Here is a 12,967-nt window from a genome sequence, read left to right on the forward strand (position 1 = left end):
TGACTCTATACAAATATATATGCAAATATGTACATCTTATTCTAATTGTACTCTGACAAGATATCATTTACATTTTATTTAATATTTCATGTCACATATTTGAACCATGAGAAAGTGCAAGGTCATTGACATTTCTTAGTTTGGGTGATAGATTGAAATAATTGCTGCTTCCCTAACTGAAAAATGATTTTGTCATTTGGCGGGATATTTATATATGTTTTAGAATAAGGGTTGTTTAAATGTGCTTAAAAATTCATTATAATTCATAGGAAAAAAATCAACCCAAAACTAAAATGCATTTAAAGTACGTTGACTCTTGCAAGAAAAGAACTGTATTACTACCAGACATATGAGTTAAATTGTTAAGTGGGTAGAAGAATGCAACATGGGCCCCATGATAATAAAGAGTTATGATGCTATTTGTACCCTTAACCTCTGACTTATAAGCACATGTATAACACAGTAATGCATTACAATAACACTAAATCAAAATAGGCCTTTGCTAAAAGAGCAATAATGCAGCATCAAATATGATTCTAGATATATTGTAATTTTACTGGCATATATGGGCCCAGAATGCATTACTGTTTTTCCTTAAAAATGTAAGGTTTGTACTTTATTACTTTGCTGTAGAACTAACATTTGACTTAGTTGATCTTTTCTCTTAATTGTCCACATGAGAAGAGAATTATGAACTATGATCAGTTCAAATCTTTAAAACATGCACAGATTGTTAGGTCACATTAAGTTGTCTTAGGTCAGTGTGTTGGCACATAAACCTTTAAAATGATTCATAAACTCTAAGCCTTGGTCTAATGCTCTCTATGACAGTCCCTCTATTCCTCACAACATTGTATAAGTGAGGAATTATGTAATATTCCCTTTCTGTGCCAATTTGTCTAAATCATGTCAGAATTATATCACACATCGCCTGAACCCTGATTATATTTGGTTTGAACTCATCATTGTAGACTCTCAAAGTCCCTTTACAAAAACAGTTTTTTTTTTAATAGCTTTGACCTATAGACTGCTAGTGAGGTAAGACACATTTTTACAATATGTTATCACTGTGTAGTTATTTTTATCAAAATAGTTAAACTTTGAAATAAAGGTAAAGTTTTTCCAAGTTTTCTAAAATGTTTAATCAGTAGCAACATAATGATAAAAGGGTGGAGTTTGTTGAAATTTGTGTAGGGATCTTGTGTTGATCACCATTAATATGTCACTCCCATGTGCTGCATCGCTGCCAGATTGTAGCAGCAAATTCTTCATACTTAAGTCAGCCCAGTGGATGGGTATGAAGTGCTGCAAGCTAATTAGGAGTCACAAGACTGACAGGTTTAGCCATGAGTGACCCAACATAAGGATGGGAATTTTTTCAGGATGTTGAAATCAGACAGTATTTATGTGCCAGATGGATATGACAGGATCTTTAAAGACCATCAAAAAGAATCAGGGGCAGAAAAATCAGCAGAGTACTTGTTTAAAGCCCTCATTTCTGTCTACTGTTTTGTACAGAGGCCAATGGTATTAGTGCCTCCTGCTGGCCTTTCGTCACCACTACTTACACCATCTGGTCCTCTATCCAAAAGATAAACCAGGGATATCCTTGCTTAACTTCACAGACATGCCAACGATTTAGTGCTGAATAGCCAGAGAGTTATCATCCCTTATTAAGGTCTTTTGTATCCACCATGACTCTTGATTATACTGCTTAGAAATAACAAACCGTCACCCTTCCTCCCTGATGCAAGCTGCTGCACTTGCGACAGGCTACAGCATTAAGCATCTTCTTGGCTAACAAACAGGTATTTACCAGTCTTTTAACAGTGTGGTGCCAGAAAACTCTCACATCTTTTTCATGTATGAATCGAAGTAACATCTAGAACACAATTAAATGATTCTGCAAAATGGTGTGATATTATTAAATTATATCACTGGGAATCAGCTGCTCGATGAAATGAGGAGTGGTCTTTCAGAGATGTCCTTCTGTTTTGTTATTGCCAGGTTGGTTTTATTGACAGCGTGGTGGTTTCTGAAAATAACAATGACCGCTCACATCAGCAACAGGAGTTAACCCCAAAAGATGAAGGCCTGAGAACAGCCAAGGTGAAAGCACTGTTTTCTAATTAACTCAGAATCATGTCAGTTTGTTGTCTCTCTGATGCTTCATCCTCTTCACTTTATCTGTATGCACCAAGGGTCTGAGAATAACACAATTTTGATTCACTGTATGTGCTCTACATGTGACAGACTTTGACTTTCACAATACAGTCCCTCCAATAACAGGAAATTAGCTCGGTGTCAATTCATTGGCAGTTTTTAAATCTTCAACTGTAATTATCAAATCAAATCAAATACAAATCAAATTGTATTTATAAAGCACATTTGCAGACAATAAAGTTGGCCAAAGTGCTGTACAATAATGATTAGAGGGGGGTGGGGGGTGGGGACATTTGGAGGCATTTATATGCAAATAACAAATTTTAAAATAGACCTTATAGTGCACTGGGAGCCAGTGAAGGGAAGCCAAAATGGGGGTGATGTGATGTCTGCGTGTTCCTGTTAAAAATGGAGCTGCAGCTCTTTGCAGCAGATGAAGGCGAGCAACAGAAGCCGGACTAATCCCAGTATAAAGTGCGTTGCAGTAATCTACACGAGTTGTAATAAAAGCATGGGTGAGTTTTTCAAGGGCATAAATGTGTTTCACTTTGGCTATTTACCATAGTTGAAAGAAACTCTTCTTTACAATGGAATTAACCTGCTTGTCAAATTTAAAATCAGGGTCCCCAAATTGGTGACAACAGGTTTTAATTACATGGATGCATACTTGGTGTTATACACATCTAGTGTGTGAAGCTGTAAAATTCTTAATAGAATAGAGAAATGTAACACACTTCTTAAAAAATATGAAATACTTAGAAATAAAGAAGCCAGTGTATCCTAAGTTTGTTTATATATTTAGCAGCTAATGGAAACATTAGGAACAAATTTACACTGATGTCTCTTTGCAAACTATCATGACATGCATCTTTTTATAGGTTTGGCTTGTTTTCAAAGTTCCTAAGCACAGAAATTGTCACAATAGTAAATAAATCTCAATGCCGTGTTCTGGGAGTCCTTAGACAAATCTCTCCTCTAACAAGTGGAAACTGTCATTGAGGTCTTGAGTGTTGCACCTTTACTGATGGAGAGAGCCCTGTTGCAGCACATGGCAGAGCACCTTTGATCCTGTTATTGGGTTATGGCCTTGGCAGCACTTGGCAGTTCTACTCTGAGCATAAGTAGGTTTGCTCTAAAATTAGATATTGATTTCCAACTCTTAACCCTTAACCAATGTCAGCCTGTCCACCACTTCAATCCCAGGTAGACAAATCTTACAATTTATAAAAACGAATGTGTAACAGCAATTGGTCAGTGCAAGTAGTCTACTTTGAAATATTCAAGTTGATACATGCAGCCTAATTAGAAAGCAAAGGCTTTCTGCTGAAATGCTCCAATCATGTTGTAGGCTCAAGGGATTCCCCTTGGATTATTTCGTGATTGTAGTTGGACCACTGGAAAGAAAGTTTGCTGCTAATCTGTCACGGTGGAGGTTAATATAATGTACAGTCTAACAGACACACACATCTCAGTAGTGGTCAATGTTTTTGCACCAGAAGTGGTTAATTTAGTACAACCACGTGGTCAGCAGAAGAGTCATTACCTTTAACTATGCCACACTGGTTTCAGTACTGCCCTGATGCTTTAAGTCCTGAGTCTGTTTGCTCCAATGGGAAAAGTGAATGTGAGCACAAATAATGGCTGATTCCTTCACCCCAGTAACTGACATAAATACTGGATCTATTTTCCACAAAGCACATTAAACTTATATTGTATCTAGTGTTGACACAGTGGTACATCACACTCGATCTTGGCTTTTCCAGGATACCCTCTGTAAATGTGAAGTCCTGACTGAATGATTCTTCCTGGCCCTGTCAGGTTGTAGGACAGACCCCGTGTGTGGCATTAGATGAAGCTCCATCCAGGTGTGAGAAGATTCCTGGAGAGGAGGAGGAGTTGGGGCTGCAAGTGACGCCCCCCCCGGGCCTCAGCCCGACCCTCTCCCGTCAGGAGGAACACACAGAGGAGCAGCACCTAAAGTTTTTGGTAAGAACATGTAGTACTCACTTAGCTCTTACTTCAAAATGTCCCTGTCATACAGGTGAACATTTAGAGCAAGACCATGCAGGTTTTTTCTAACACACCACACCTTTTTCTTGCAGATTTTATTGGGACAAAACAGCTAATGAAAGCATGAATTATTCTTCTACATTAGCAAATGCAATGTATAGTTAGTACTAATAATTAGAGCTTTGTAGTTTTTTGCTAAAATTTGATGTTATTAATACAGAGGGTTATTAGATGTCACCAGTATGACCTTCTAATCAGTGAAGAGAGAGTGCATACCTCTTAGCAGAAACTATCACATATGATTTAATTGCAGGAAATACACTTTGCTGTGTACTTTGCATTTTATTGTGAAGTCGAAGCTTGAGTTTCGGTGCTGTGATTGAGCTGAATACCACTGATTTGTTATGTAATGCTGGGATTATTTTGATCTTGTCTCTTGGAAACAGAAGAGTGGCACATTGGCCTTGCTGAATCTGTATGTAGGTCTTTTGGCTTAAATAGACCATTGTCCCTTTCAGCTTTGCATAGATTTTCATGTAAAATGAAAAAAATGTGAATCTGAGATTGTCATGGATGTTATTTTGCTTCATGCCTTATAATTAGCTGAAATAACTTGCACTAGGGAGACAGCTCATTATAAAATAGAAATGCTATCAGGACCTATGCCTTTATTTCATTCTCCAATGTGCTTGGTTTGCTCAAACACAAACTTTCTGTATACGCTGCAGGTGCTAATTAAAGCTGCAAAAAAGGAATGAAGACAGTCAGAATGTGCTGCTGAGATGGCAACTGATGGTATTATATGTGTGCTGTGCTTCACTCTTTCTGGCTAGACAATAAGCAACTTTCAGTTTAACAAAGTGGAAAATAGCTACTATAAGGCTGAACATTTTTATCTTTGGTTTGTTGGGAGGCTCTTACATCATAGATAAATTATTGTATTGTGTAGAATGTGGCTGAGTTATTGGAGGAAATGGCTAATGGCTAAAATGAGTTGCATGACTCAGCTTCTAGAAAACCTCACCTGGTCAACTGAGAATCTCCACTGACCTCTGTGTATGGTTTAGAAAACAAAGCGATTGGTGACTCTGTCTTTGTGGTTGTCCTGGCCAACAGACACATTTAGATATGGAAAATTGGATACTGGGAGAAAAAAATTAAGTTGGAGCCACAGCAAATGAAGAGTTTAGTGAGATGTGTTTTTGTTAAATGTGAAATGGCTGATAGGACATTTAAATTCCAGTCAGCACACCCAGACATGGTACTCTGTCTTTGCAGTCATAATTTGTCAACACAACAGAATATTCTTATTCGATAAACATTATTCAGGTCGTCGAAGCAAATCAGACCACAGATTGCAGTTTAATTATCATTATTGTCTTGTTGTTTCATCACTGGTGAGAGTACAGCATCTCTTCTAGTCAGCTGCTGGTGGTCTGCAATTAGCCTGTCTGTTCTGTGGCTTCCCCCACACTGTGACAGAGGTAATACTTGATTAAAGTCCTGTGGCTGTGCTGAAATAAGCTGATTTCTCCAATGGTCCTGCATGTAAGCTGCATTTATAATAATTAAAGGATAATACCTCATTGGTGTCATGTCAGAGGTCAGTATCAGAACTATTATATTCTGCATTGCATTGTTAAATGTAAATGCAAATCATTTTATTGCCTATTTTTTAAGCTTATGCTCTTGTACAGTATATCCTGCTCTTTCTTTAAGAGCTTGTTTGATTTGGAACTATGTACAGTAAAGAACCACAGTTGACGTAGCTTCAGAGCCACTTTCAGATTTCAAAATACAGATTTAGAATAACTGTCTTTGCTTTCTAATCATTGTTGGTTCAGGAAAGTGAGCTGAGAAAGAAGAGAAAAGAATGTGAAAACCTTGAGCATGAAGTAAAGAAGCGGCAGAAGAGATGTCTGGATTTGGTAAGCAATCTTCTTGCTCCAGTATTTTCTTCTCTTGTGCTTTCTGGGCACCCTCCAGTCTGTTGAAAGCATTACTGTAGCAGGCATAAGTTTGGGGAAGATATGGATTTGCTCAGTTTTATCTGAACTTGTGGTTTTGTAACAGGAGAGCCAGCTCGAGGATGAGCAAGGCAAGAATGAGCAACTAAAAGAGGAGGCAAATCTCCTCAGGAGGAAGGCACAGCTGCTCGACCAGGTCAGTGTTTCCCTGTCCTGTTGAGCTGTCACTTTTTGTTTTATAAACTGAATCAGAACTGTCAGTTTATAATATTATTTTATCCCCCAAAATTGCTGAGATCTGGCTACACTGTGATATTAAAACAGAGCTTTAGCACCCCAAGCCTTATGGAATTAAAGAGCTTAACGACTTCCTGGTTTAATTTTGTTTAGGTCTAAAATGACTGATGGGAATAATGATGAATTTCCTTTAAAATGATCCAGTCAGTTAACCCAGTGTTGTTTCCCAAGACTCGGGCTGAGAATGAGGCGCTGAAGGAAGATCTCTCTGAAGTGACTGCTCAACACAATTTAGTTCTCGAGGAGAACCAGAGACTCCGTGCCAAACTGGAGAACCTAGAGCAGGTCCTAAAGGTAGAGTTTGGGTTAGGTCCAATGTGTCTGATTGATTTTATGCTTCTTATAAAAACTATAATCCGATGTTTTGTTCTGAACAGCATATGCGAGAGGTCGCTGAGCGAAGGCAGCAGCTGGAATTGGAACATGAGCAGGCACTGGCTATCCTTAAGTTCAAACAGGATGAAATCAAACGGTTACAGCGGGTGAGAGCTACAGCCCTTTGTATATTCTACAATGAAATACAGAAATATTTCTTGTGCTAAAATCAACCACTGGTGGCCTAAAGGTCTGTTTCTGTTATGGGAAATGGGGTGCTTTGCCCAGCAGGAGGCAACCTTAGGGCACCAATAAAACATTGAGTTTTTGTCAGCAGAGTTTTGTGTGCTGTGAATTAGTATTTTATAAGAAAATAACCATCATTTCACCGACTTTAATATCTTTTGAATTATCAGGCTCAGTTATTTGCCAAGAGGGAACACGAGGGAGTGGTTCAGATGCTGGAGGTGAGTTTGTGTTTCACCACTGTGGCCACTTATAACTACTCATCAGACAAGAGAATTAATAATGATTTTTATGCAGTCCTTTTATTACTGTACAGTAAGGACTTAAGATGCTTTGAAGAGTTTAGGATGACTTACCAAAAATCAAAATCAAAGCTGCAAGTGTTACACAGGAGAGCAAAACTTAAAACAGTAGAGATGTGAGGGTTTTCCTTTCAAACTTCCTCAGTATTTCTGTCATCCACTACTGGATTCTTCTCTCTAATTTATTACTGGAGGTGTCAAAAGACATGCAAAGGGCATAAGTATTCATTTTTGTCCCTTTTCTCAGTTGACAAAAGACATCTCGCTGCCACTGAAGCAACATATGGCCCTTTATTCTTATCTTAACACCTGGTACAGAGGCTGTTGCAGAAAATACTTATATTTTTGTACAACCCATGGGCCTGGAAAACCGTTTGAACAGATGGCTTGTCTGCCGCTGTGTGACGTTTCTGCTTGCTCTCAGTGAGTGTAACACTCACTAAGTTCAAAATGACTCCTGACACCCTGTGACAGTGGAAGTCCCCATCTGTCTCCTTTGCTGTTGATTCTAAGAAATGAAATAAAAAGATCCAGAAGATTTTAGAGCCTGCAAGAGAAAATTCAAAAAGTCATCATCCAGAACTGGTGACTGTGTATATATCTGTGCTCTTTTCTTCACACTGTCTATTTTGTTGGTTCCTAAATAAAGTGTGTATTTTATTTTAGGAGTTGACTCAGCTGGTGTTGCAGAGGGAGCTGGTAGAGTATAGATGCTCCAGTTGTTTTATAAAAAGGTTTTTCCTTCATCTTGCTTTTTCTCTGACTTTCTGCCTCTGTGTTTAAACCCAAAGCATTACAGGAGAAAGTCTCTTTCCCTCTTGAGAGCCTGACGTTACCAATTCAACAAACTGCCTTTCTCAATCTGTTCATAACTTTTTTTGAAAAATTAAACAGAATATGTGTGTCAAAAGGCAGGTGTTGGCTACAGAGGGCCAAGAGACATTCTAGTGATGCCGGCTCCTGACAGGGTTTTCTTGCTGACCTGGACTCAGACTGCTGCGACTCTACTGATTTGTTTTGTTTTTCCCAGATTCAGAGTTTGACAAGCATGTGTTTACTTTTGTATACCTTTTTTGTCTTATGTGTTGTCTTTTTGCTAACCAGAGTACACTGGACTGCATGCAGGTACTGTTAACCTTTAGCCTGCTCAACCTCCTGGGCTACATTATATGTCTTCCTGCACCATACCTTACGTAGGTCCTGTAGATAAAACCACCAAACCCTGGTAAATTTTATTTAAGTCCTTGAATTTGAGAGAACCTAGACTGGTTTGTACATTTATGTCTGTATGTCCTTAAATTGGAAGTAGGACTAATAGCCATGCAGTAATTACTGTAAAACCATCTTTCATAAATGTTTAAGAATATTAATGCTTTCATTAGCGTTGTTCATAGAGGCTCATTTGATGCAGATGCTTATTTTTAGGTTACTAGAGTGTCAGTAAATCAGGTCATTCACTTGAGGCTAGATAGAAGTGGCACATTTATCACTCCCAGCTGCATTGAGCACATTTATCATGTATATGAATTCAGCTTGCTATTTGATCTCATGATACTGAGGTACAGTTTCAGTTTGTCCATACACAACACAGAACTTCGACTGCTGTTTGTAGCTGAGTATCCATTTAAGGTTTCTGATTGATTCCTGTGTTTTAGTATTCAATACCACTTTAGCTCATTGTAGCTAGATAACAGTTGCTGCAGACCCGGCTTTGCGTAGGTGAGAGCTAACAGGAAATGTTGTTCAGACAGTTTCGAGCAGAGGCCTTTGTCAGATCAGCCTGCCAGGAAACTCCCACCGCAACCGGAAGTGAAATCAGCCACATATAGAAATGCAGTGGAGCTAAGACAAACCTCTGTAGTCTTCTGGCAAATAACCCAGCTGTCAAGTGGCTTTGTTCAAGTGAATGCAGTGTAAAACAGAAGCACATCTTATAACTCTTCATGATCTAAACTACCTCCAATTCTCACTTTTACTCCTGTTTCCCATCTTACCAGAAAACTACCTGCCTTTTTCCCTCTTGTTTTCTTTCCACTGGCCCTGTAATTCCTTGCCAAATGTATACAACCTTAACAAATGATTTACTGACATCTGTCTTGCAGAAACCTGACCTTGTAATACTTAATTTTATAATGCATTTTTATATGTGATATTTGCAATATTGTGTTGGTCCAATTAGCTGTCTTGATCACAGCTGCATAAGATCCAATGTGATATTTGATTAGGTAATTGGTTGATAGCTTGATAGCTTTTCATTTATAATTTATCAAAACATCAGATGTATGGGCATAAAATGTTTCTGCATGACACTGACAAGTTATAAAAGTATTTACTCAGTGTTAGATCCTTGTAAATGACTTATTTATTACAGCAAAACAGGTGTGATTCTATTGAAGGTGAAATCTACCTCTAAAAACTAAATGCCCCTACATTCATATACTACTTAACCTACTGCCTTTATAAGCAAAGCTTAGCTTAATTGTTTGTGTCTTTACAAAGGCGCATTGAGTTCAGATTTGTACAAAAGCAATATAATGATAGTTTTACAAACACAGTTACCATTGACATGTACTGAGTGTCTCAAATTGATGGTAAAATAAACTTGAAAGGTGGATTTTCCCATTGTTCTGTTATTGATAAAAACTCTGTATCTGTTCTGTTTGTTACACCTTTTATATAGTCAAAGGTTCGAGAACTGGAGGAGAAATGTCGCAGTCAGAGTGAGCAGTTTGGCTTGCTGTCCCAAGAGTTGGAGAAGTTTCGACTGCAGGCCTCTAAGGTTGATCTTGCTGGCTCAAGCCTCCTCAACAACCCCAGCCTCTCTGTTTTGACCAATGGTGTGAGCCTGACTAGTGAACGAGGTGAGCCACACCACCAATGACATATACTCACACTCCAAAGCATAACCTATACAGCTGAGAGAAGAGTAGTTGTTGCCTGCTTTAGGCCACGATAGAAGTGTCAGTGCATTCAGCAGTACTTCTTAGGATTCTTGTGATTCATTTTTTGTGGTAGTTGGTGTTTTAAAGGATATTAAACAACCAGATGCATATTAACAAAGTGGCAGTGGTAAATGATTAGGTTTAATAGATTGTAAATACACAGTAACAGTAACAGCCAAAGTTAACTTTGACACTTTGAGATGAGCTGTTTGTCTTATTCTGTCTTATTTCAAAATAATACTCTATCACCGACTGGTATTTCATATTTGTTAGTGTTCTTAAATTATTTCTTTTCCAACCGAAGTCTTGTCGCTTGAAGAGGATTGAATCCTGGCACAAAACATAGAAATGAAGATTAAAATACAGCCTAACTGCATCATCCAACATATTGGCAAAAAGCATTTCTTTAAACTGTCCTATCAGGTCTGCATCTTTCCAGGGTTTAGTATATCTGTATTACACATGGGGATTTTGTAAATTTGACTTTGAAGGTTCCTTTTACACGGTAGGGGCACATGAAATGAGGCCTAAAATGGTCTTACTGCCACTTGTACCCGTATGTATGTGTGTGCATGCACAGGCATTTTCAAAATGCAAAATGCAATCCAATCCAGAGCTGCTTTGAATACAACAACAGTACAATCTAATCCACATCTTTCCTACTGTATGTATCCCACAAATTTATCCAACCTCTTTCTCCTGAACTGTTCATGTGTTTTTAGACTGCATTGGTGACTCATGGGACATGGTGTCTCTGGGTGAAATAGCCTTCTGGAGTCTCGAGGGAGGTGACACTCTCTCCTGCCCTGAGGGTAATGATCCGCTCGGTACTCTCTGTGTCTCTGTTACTCATGATATGTGTTGGGCACAGTCACAAAAGCACAGCATGTTCTAACCTGTCATTTCACCTATACCATCACTGTCCAACACGGAGACAGAGCTTCCTTGTAATTCTCTCCATCACATGAGAGTCAGAGATGTGTCTCTAAACCTTGGAACCAGTTAAGCACCTTAAGAGCGGTGGTGTGACACACTTTGCCACAAGGTAGTGTAACCTCTGACCTCAGACAGATGGAGACAGGATTTTTCGTCCACTGTTTAATCAGCCAGGTTCATCCTTGAGCCTTGTGCATGTCAACCAGTGGCCATATCCCCCTCGCTTCTCACTGATGCAACCAGTGTAACCAGTGAGAGGTCTGGAAGTGTCTTTTAAAATCGCGCATCATGTATTATCCTCTTTTTCTTTCTCTTCTGCTAGATGTGGCCGCTGCACTGCGGATGGGGGCCACGCCTCATGCTGCAGGGCTGTCCAGGGTGGAGCGCTCACCTGTCACCAAGCATCGAGAGCTGCCCACCATCAGTGTCAGCAAGTCAGCCTCCTCCTCCAGCAAGTCAGAGACCACACACCTCACTCCCAAGTCTGACACTCACCTCAGTCCGCACAAATCAAGCCCAACACACGAGGTACCAGCCACAAGAATGCATTTGTATATCCCTGATTATTCATTTTATACACAATACTATTAATTGGTGTATTTATAAGGGCCAGTGCACATTTATTGACATTAATATGATGAAAATGTCATATTTACCTGAAAGATTTTCCTCAGTACAGATAAGTGTTTTACTTGCTAATTCAGATTTTTTCATGATTGCTATTTCTTGGGAGCAGATGCTGTCACTGAAAATATTAACACACAATTGGTCACCTCTCACACTAATAAAGTTTGTAAACATGACTTAAAATGACTTAAATCTTTGGAAGCTAGCAGAACATCTAACTCTCTGGTAGTTAATACATTTTGATTTTCACATGTGTTTGTTGGGCAAGTGTTAATTTGAAGACCTGGCGGCTGTAGGTTTTGCCGTTATTTAGTACTGCTACTCTGCTGCAGTCCTCTTATTAAGAATACTGATACACCATGTCTGAGCACATTACAGACTGCTGTGCTGATTTAGTTATTCTGTTGTGCCATGTCTCAAAAGACTTTTGGATGGTTGGTGTTTTTTTTTTTCACCAGTTGCTTGTGTACCCACACTTCAGTAAATCTCATATTTAGTGAAATAATCCACTGGCCACTGTGGATTATGAAGGTTTTACAGTAGTAGTTGTAAATGATTATCCTTAAAAAGGTTTCTCCACTGAGCTATAAATATACAACCTCACTTATGTAGTGTTTGTAGCTGATACAAATTAAACACCACAGCAACTACTATATAGTATAGTATAGTATAGTATAGTATAGTGTAGTGTAGTGTAGTGTAGTAGTGATCCTCTACTAATCACAGACTCCTTAATATAATCACAGTATAACAAGAATTTTGAATTTTCATGGTATCTAAGATAACATACCATTACGTAAGGTAACGAAATTCAATTCAATGTAACATCTTATGACAATTATTTCCATCCATCCATCATCTATACCTGCTTATTCCTTAATCAGGGTCACAGGGATCAGCTGGAGCCTATCCCAGCTCTCTTTGGGTGAAAGGCAGGGGTACACCCTGGACAGGTCACCAGTCCATCACAGGGCAACAGTGATTTCCTTTATAGTGATTTAAACACAGTCATGGTCTTTCAATATAATATTTGTTTATATGTGAAATTTACACTTAATATAACACTGAATCTAATAGTGCTACTGTACATTAATACTTTCTGATAGAGGCAGGATTACATGTTTTTTTAAGCCATTTCTCAACGATTCCTCTATTTCTACCT

The 12,967-nt window shown here is 38.7% G+C and overlaps 1 protein-coding gene across 8 annotated transcripts in view; it reads left to right on the forward strand.

The window, feature by feature from the left end:
• The window catches only part of tspoap1 (TSPO associated protein 1), a 62,675-nt gene that overhangs the window by 31,864 nt on the left and 17,844 nt on the right, over positions 1 to 12,967 (forward strand). For 6 of the 8 annotated variants that reach the window (XM_026327883.1, XM_026327884.1, XM_026327888.1 and 3 more), the window contains 11 exons: positions 2,008 to 2,109; positions 3,982 to 4,149; positions 6,018 to 6,101; positions 6,247 to 6,336; positions 6,609 to 6,731; positions 6,815 to 6,919; positions 7,169 to 7,219; positions 7,967 to 7,999; positions 9,981 to 10,161; positions 10,965 to 11,054; positions 11,501 to 11,706. In XM_026327883.1, the coding sequence (XP_026183668.1) occupies positions 2,008 to 2,109; positions 3,982 to 4,149; positions 6,018 to 6,101; positions 6,247 to 6,336; positions 6,609 to 6,731; positions 6,815 to 6,919; positions 7,169 to 7,219; positions 7,967 to 7,999; positions 9,981 to 10,161; positions 10,965 to 11,054; positions 11,501 to 11,706 (1,233 nt within the window). The remainder of the gene's footprint in view (positions 1 to 2,007; positions 2,110 to 3,981; positions 4,150 to 6,017; positions 6,102 to 6,246; positions 6,337 to 6,608; positions 6,732 to 6,814; positions 6,920 to 7,168; positions 7,220 to 7,966; positions 8,000 to 9,980; positions 10,162 to 10,964; positions 11,055 to 11,500; positions 11,707 to 12,967) is intronic. The other 2 variants (XM_026327885.1, XM_026327887.1) reach the window with 2 other exon arrangements.

This window comes from Mastacembelus armatus, chromosome 14 (assembly GCF_900324485.2).
Source record: "Mastacembelus armatus chromosome 14, fMasArm1.2, whole genome shotgun sequence".
NCBI classification, from domain to species: Eukaryota; Metazoa; Chordata; class Actinopteri; order Synbranchiformes; family Mastacembelidae; genus Mastacembelus; species Mastacembelus armatus.